Source organism: Colossoma macropomum, unplaced genomic scaffold (assembly GCF_904425465.1).
Source record: "Colossoma macropomum unplaced genomic scaffold, Colossoma_macropomum, whole genome shotgun sequence".
NCBI classification, from domain to species: domain Eukaryota; kingdom Metazoa; phylum Chordata; class Actinopteri; order Characiformes; family Serrasalmidae; genus Colossoma; species Colossoma macropomum.
In genome coordinates this window covers 40757157-40764656 of record NW_023494802.1, presented here as the reverse complement: position 1 = coordinate 40764656, position 7500 = coordinate 40757157, and the positions used below count along the sequence as shown (strand labels likewise).

The window sequence follows — 7500 nt, the reverse complement described above, 5'->3', positions numbered from 1 at the left end:
AAAGTTTGTTTTGATGCTTTCAGCGAGGAATTCGCTGATAGAATTTTTATTGCTGGGGTTAAGTACAGGACTAGCAAGCGGAAGCAAATGTGTCTTCTAAATTATATTGTAGGGACAGCAAAATTAACTCTATGGAAGACGAGGAAGAATAAGGCCACGGGTGCTGGCTGTGTGAATCCTGAGCTGATGTTAAAGTGGCTGATGGCAGGGCGGATCAGAGTGGAATATGAGTATTATAGGCTGGTAGGCCAGGTAGAGGTGTTCAGTGATGTGTGGGGACAGTGATGTGCTGTGCTGTGTTGATGATGATTCTCACCTGGTCTTCCAGTTTTAACTGTGTTTTAATGTCATATATCTGGATGGATCTGTTGTGATAAAGGTGTAATTATATTGATGTAATAAAGATGTGTTAAATCTCAAATCTCTCTCTCTCTCTCTCTCTCTGTCTCTCTCTCTCTCTCTCTCTCTCTGTCTCTCTCTCTCTCTTTGTCTATCTCTCTCTCTCTCTGTATGTCTCTCTCTGTAGGCATTGTCCGTACTGCGGTTTCTGACATGGACCGTGAGCTCCAGTCTCAGTATGTTTTGGTGCTGCAGGCCAGAGATATGGGCGGCCACCAGGGAGGGCTAACAGGGACCACCACCATCACTGTTCACCTCAGTGACGTAAACGACAACCCGCCCCGCTTCACCAACAGTGAGTGTCTCATTTAATCACGCTTTTTCTGACATCTGCGCTGTGCCTCTCATTGTTGGGGTTTATTTAGAGTCCTGACCTCAGACAATCCACTGTCCCATTTCTGAAGGTTATTGGTTCGAATCTGCTTGAAGATACAGTAGCCGCGTTTACATGCAGCCTAATAATCTGTTAATAATCTGACTAATAGTTTAATCAGAATAGAATACGTCCGTGTAAACACATCAATTAGAATAGTCCAGTCCAATTGAGGCCATTCAGAATACAGTCTCTATCCGACTGAACGAGGTGGGTAATCCTGTAAATAATCTGTTAAAAAGAAGAATAATATCCGTGTAAACGCCTGTATCTGATTACATTCCCTATCGGAAGGTTTAGGTCTGTTCTGATCATGTTCGTCACATCATAGTGAGAGTTTATACCGTTCAACATGGTGGAGCAGAAACTGGTCAGAGGAGACGAAGTTTATGCTCTGATCTTTAAAAGACGGCGGTGGGACGGACGTCCAGCTTATGAGTCTCAGAACACGACGTCTTCCTCTCGGCCTTCTTTAATAAGGACATGTGAAGGACGTTTTCCTGAGTCTGACATCATTTTAAAGCAATTAAAAACACAAACACTGCTCACTGCTGCTCATCTCACTCTGACTGGACTCACGTGATGTTCGCTGTCATGGTAACGTCTACACTAAGTGGTTCTCTACGCATGCGCGTCATTTTGGATCGGATTACTTGTAGTGAGCATGTAAACGGAGATTTTCATCAGATTGTTGAGTAGAGTGAGAATAAACACCTCAGTCTGAATCTGTAATCGGAATGTATTCAATCGGACTGGCAAAAATCTTTGCATGTAAACACAGACAGTGATGAGGTTTTGGTTTAAGAACCAAGGACAGAATCATCTGTGAGTGTCTGCAGTGTGGATGCAGCTCTGATATGATGTCTTCATCCTGATACAGCATCTTAGAGAAACAGTGAGAAATCAAATCACTGGAGACAGATTTCTTTCTTCCCTCCCTCTCTATCTTTTTCTTTCTTTTTCTCCCTCTCGCGTTCCCCTTGTTTCTTTTTCTTTTTTTTCTTTTTCTCACTCTTTTGATCTCTTTCTCCTTCTCTCTCTCTCTCTCTCTCTCTCTCTCTCTCTCTCTCTCTCTCTCACACACACACACACACATTCTCTCTCTCTCACAGTTTTTGTCTTGTTCAGTTTTAAATGTCGTTCTTCAGTTTACCACCCAGATGAGTGTGTGTCATTATGAGTGTGTGTGTGTGTGTGTGTGTGTGTGTATGTGTGTGTGTGTGTGACATATGATGTAACTCTTTGAAACTGACTCACACACCCTCTGCGTGCTCTCGGCTCTGTGTGTGTGTGTGTGTGTGTGTGTATGAGTGTGTGTGTGTGTGTGTGTGTGTGTGTGTGTGTGTATGAGTGTGTGTGTGTGTGTGTGTGTGTGTGTGTGTGTATGAGTGTGTGTGTGTGTGTGTGTGTCCTTTGTCTAATTTTGCTGCTGCTACACTGTAACACTCGCTGTACTGTACGGCTCTGTGAAGAGTGTGGAAATCTAAAATGTCACGGCCTGGTGCTCCAGCCACATAAAGAAGCCGCTTATAGCCCCCTACGCCGCCCCCCCACCCCGCTCTAACGGCTCGATGTGCTCTCTCGGGACGCCCATCCGTCACACTCGTTTTCTTACAGCATCTGAGCCGAGAGATCAGACACCGTGGATATAATCACTTCAACAGGCTCCGTTTGCAGACTGGAATCAAAGAGGGCCATTATTTATTGAAGAGTGTGCTGTTTGAAGATTAGATTTAATGCAATCATGGGTTTAATTAATTATTAATTATTACTTATATTATTAATTCCATTCTATAAGTAATCATAACGGCAGTGAGTGGGTTATATGTGCCTGTATATAATTTACCAGGCCGGGATTTCATTGTTTAGATTTGACGCAAATCCATTAAACATAAACCTGGACAGCCACGAAGCTATAATCACTATAGATTAAAGCTGACTCCGCCCCAATGCTGGAGTTTAATTCACACTGTGGGTGTGTCTTTTGGAGGAGGTTGTGTGTTCTGTAGGAAGTTGTGTGTTAGGTTGTCTGTTCTGTAGATGGTAGTTCTGTGGAAAGTTGTGTGTTCAATAGATGGTTGTTCTGTAGGAGGTTATGTTTTTCACAGAAGGTTGTGTGTTCTGTAGGAAGTTGTGTGTTAGGTTGTCTGTTCTGTAGATGGTTGTTCTATAGGCGGATGTGTGTTCTGTAGGAGGTTGTGTGTTCTGTAGGAGGTTGTGTGTTCTGTAGATGGTTATTCTGTAGGAGGTTGTCTGTTCTGTAGAAGGTTATGTTTTCCACAGAAGGTTGTGTGTTCTGTAGGAAGTTGTGTGTTCTGTAGATGGTTCTGTGTTCTGTAGGAGGTTGTGTGCTCTGTAGATGGTTGTGTTCTGTAGATGGTTGTGTGTTCTGTAGGAGGTTGTGTGTTCTGTAGATGGTTGTGTGTTCTGTAGGAGGTTGTGTGTTCTGTAGATGGTTGTGTGTTCTGTAGATGGTTGTGTGTTCTATAGATGGTTGTGTGTTCTGTAGGAGGTTATGTGTCTGTAGATGGTTGTGTGTTCTATAGATGGTTGTGTGTTCTGTAGGAGGTTGTGTGTCTGTAGATGGTTGTGTTCTGTAGATGGTTGTGTGTTCTGTAGGAGGTTGTGTGCTCTGTAGATGGTTGTGTGTTCTGGGGAAGGTTGTGTGTTCTGTAGGAGAATGTGTGTTCTTAGATGGTTGTGTGTTCTGTAGGAGGTTGTGTCTGTAGATGGTTGTGTGTTCTATAGATGTTGTGTGTTCTGTAGATGGTTGTGTGTCTGTAGATGCTGTGTGTTCTATAGATGGTTGTGTGTTCTGTAGGAGGTTATGTGTCTGTAGATGGTTGTGTGTTCTATAGATGGTTGTGTGTTCTGTAGGAGGTTATGTGTCTGTAGATGGTTGTGCGTTCTGTAGATGGTTGTGTGTTCTGTAGGATAATGTGTGGTGTTGGAGGTTGTGTGTTTTGTAACTGGGTGTTCTATAGATGGTTGTGGGTTCTGTAGGATAATGTGTGGTGTTGGAGGTTGTGTGTTTTGTAACTGGGTGTGCTGTAGGAGGTTGTGTGTTCTGTAGGAGGTTGTGTGTCTGTAGATGGTTGTGTGTTCTGTAAATGGTTGTTCTATAGGAGGTTGTCTGTCCTGTAGGATGTTATATGTTCTGTAGATAGTTGTGTGTTCTGTAGATGGTTGTATGTTCTGTAGATGGTTATGTGTTCTGTAGGAGGTTGTGTGTCCTGTAGATGGTTGTGTGTTCTGTTGATGATTGAGTGTTCTGTCGATGTGTGTTCTGTAGATGGTTGTGTGTCCTGTTGATGATTGAGTGTTCTGTCGATGTGTGTTCTGTAGATGGTTATGTGTTCTGTAGGAGGTTATGTGTTCTGTAGGAGGTTGTGTGTCCTGTAGATGGTTGTGTGTTCTGTAGATGGTTATGTGTTCTGTAGGAGTTGTGTGTTCTGTCTGTATGAAGTTGTTTATTCTGTACACACTTAAAAAAGATGGTTCTTTAGTAAAGACAATGGTTCTATATACAACCATGAGCTCTACATGGAACTAGTTCATGCTTAACTGTTTTTTTTGTATAATAAAATGGTTCTTCAGATTGATGGCGATTATCTTCTGTGTAGCATCGTTTTAAAATGCTTCTATACAGCAAGTTAGATGTCCTCAAGGTCTGAGCTCAGACAGTCAAGCTATAAAACACTCAACCTCCTACAGAACCCACTGCCACCACAGACACACACTCCTATAAAACACACTGAATACTCGCGGTGAGTAAAACAACACAAATATCATATCTCATAACTTCAGAACATTTAATATTACACGCTAAATCTCGGAGGGCTGGTGTCCAGCACCGTCTGGTGATGTTCCTGCTCAAACACACCTGCTTCAACTCAGCTGTTAATGGTGTAGTGGGTGTGTTTGAGTGGGGGAACTGCCTGTCTGTGCTGGACACCGGCCCCCCAGGACTGGAGCAGTGCAGCCCGGCTCTACAGCTTCACTGTATTTATTGTTTATTGTTAAATATCTTGAGAAATGATGTTTGTGTTGAATTACTCACCACAGTATTTAGTGTGTTCTGTCACAGCACTGTTTTCTATAGGAATGAGTGTTTCATAGCTTTCAGCAGTCGCTGTAGGTCCACACGAGTGTCCACTCTCCACACTAAAATCATAAATCTCTCACACTAGCTGAGCTGAGAGTACTGACCCATATAACACTGTCATTTTCCCCACTTGTTCAAGGCCTTTCAGGGCCAGCAGAGTGCTAAAAGCCCCTCACGTGTGTGTGTGTGTGTGTGTGTGTGTGTGTGTGTGTGTGTGTGTGTGTGTGTGTAATAGTGGAATTTATTATGTAGCAAGTGCAGGTGTGTGTTTTGGAACTGTGTTTGCCCCATGGCTTAGTGTGTGTGTGTGTGTGTATGTGTGTGTGTGTGTGTGTGTGTGTGTGTGAAGCTGTTTGAGTCAGCTCAGAATAGTGAAGACCCTCAGGGCCTGATATAGGGGGATATAACTCAAGCTTCTCGCTAACCCAGCTCATTTTGCTCATTTTTCCACTGCACACCCTAAAACAAGAAACAGGAACCAATAGAATGTACGGTTCTAGCTCTGATTCTTTTTCCCCCCACTAGAGAGGCAGCTAGAACCAACAAAATACGACAATTAATTTGATTTAAATTTAATTTATTGTGTTTTTGTTCATTTATTACTGCTCTAGAGCGTCTCGCTTACAGAAAGAGTCTAATTTATTTCTCATGTGAAGGCATCTAAAAATCACATGATCACAAGTAAACACATGTAACACCCTGTGAAATTAATGTGATCATACGTTACATGTCAAGCTCTGAAATGACACAGGAAATCACGTTTTTCCCATATGTTCCTGGTTTTTTCACACGCAATTTAGAGTGATCATACTTTTTTCGGATTTGTGCATGTTTTTTATGTGTGTTCACACGTTTTTTTCACGTGTGATGTCATGTTTTTTCATATATGATCGCACGTTTTTTTTACGTGTGATATAACTTTTTTAGTTGTGTGGTCACATGTTTTTTGATGATATGATGTCTCATTTGTGGCCACACGTTTTTGTAAGGGCTGATGTGGCTAATTAGCTACCTGCTTGCTAGTTGGCTGGACTTGTTAGCTGACACGAAATTAAATATTTCACTATTTTGTGCTCACACATTCACAGAAATGTGTAGAGTCAAGCAAAGCTTCATATTTTTCTCTAGTGTGAAAAAACTAGCAAAAACAACACTTTATCTGTGGAGGCTAGCATAAATGCTAATACTATTAGCTTTGTAACTAGTTTATGTCACTTTAGCGAACACGTGTAACACCATGTGAAATTAATGTGATCATATGTGATGTATCAAGCTCTGAAATGTCCCAGGAAATCTCACGTTTCTTTCACAGGATCACATTTTTTTCATGTTTGCGTGTATGATCACGTGTTTTTCCCTGTGTGATCATACGTTTTTTAGCACATTTTTTTTTCTCATATAATCATGTTTTCACATTTTTGCATATGATACTATATGACACTTTTTCTGAGGGCTAATTTGGCTAATTTTTTTACCCTGCTTGCTAGTTGGCTGGACTTGTTAGCTGACATGAAACTACTGTGCCTCCACATTTGAAAAAAAAATAAAAAAATGAACAAAAATACTTGCCCTAGACAGGCTAGCATGTATGCTAATACCGTTAGCTTTGTAACTGGTTTAGGTCACCTTAGCGAACTCTTTGCAAAGCAATATTTCTAAAATTCGTCAGTATACCATTCTAGTGTATATTCAGGTGCACTTGTCGGTGATGTAACAGGGCTTGGTGGCTTTATCTTCACCTGGAAGAGTAAAGAATTCATTTAGCTGCAAGTTTGACCAAAGACAGAGGAGAACAGGCTCACGTACCATCAGGTCCTGACGGTGTCAGTCTTGATCAGATACTAACCACCATAAAACTGGACCCTTCAGTGCTGGACCAGTGGTGCTAAAGGTTCTGCTACTCTGTGCAGTAGTAAAACGTCTTTAGACATGCCGTCACTTTCTCTCTGTGAATGTCTCTCGCTCTCTCGCTCTCTCGCTCACTCGCTCTCTCTCCACCGCTGCATATCAAAAGGGGACTTTGAAGTGTTCTAATTTCAGTGTGAAGCTAATAAAAGGGCCGAGCAGCTTCTTTAAGATTTCATCTGACAGCAGACTACACAAGTTTCTATAGTGATGATGATGATGATGATGCTGATCTGCAGTTATATTTTCAATAATGAAAAAACTTAAGATGCTACATAAAGAATGTTTTGTCGAAGCTTAACTGCAGGGAGATGAAAGAGCTTTAGATAAATGAATTATTATGGCTGAGATTGGAGCTGAATATGATGAATATAATGAGCCGAGTGTTTTGACTGACAGGCTTTAGGGCACGACTGTCAGTCTTAGAGAGCCACACTGTGTTGTTTATTTTTTATCAAATCAGGGCTTTCATGAACTGACGTGTCTGTGTGTGTGTGTGTGTGTGTGTGTGTGTGTGTGTGTGTGTGTGTGTGTGTGTGTCTGTGCGTGTGTGTGTGCGTGTGTTTGTGTGCGTGTGTGTGTGTTTGTGTGTGTGTGTGTTTGTGTGTGTGCGTGTGTGTGTGTGTGTGTGTGTGTGTGTGTGTGTCTGTGTGTGTGTGTGTCTGTGTGCACCCTTGAGCTTGTGGTGTTATTATTATGCTGAACATCAAGATAATAA

At 41.9% G+C, this 7500-nt stretch overlaps 1 protein-coding gene across 1 annotated transcript in view; it reads left to right on the top strand.

Annotated features, from left to right (window-relative positions):
* The window catches only part of LOC118822936 (cadherin-24), a 107001-nt gene that overhangs the window by 39939 nt on the left and 59562 nt on the right, over positions 1–7500 (top strand). The window contains 1 exon segment of the mRNA XM_036592262.1: positions 527–694. Within this exon segment, the coding sequence (XP_036448155.1) occupies positions 527–694 (168 nt within the window).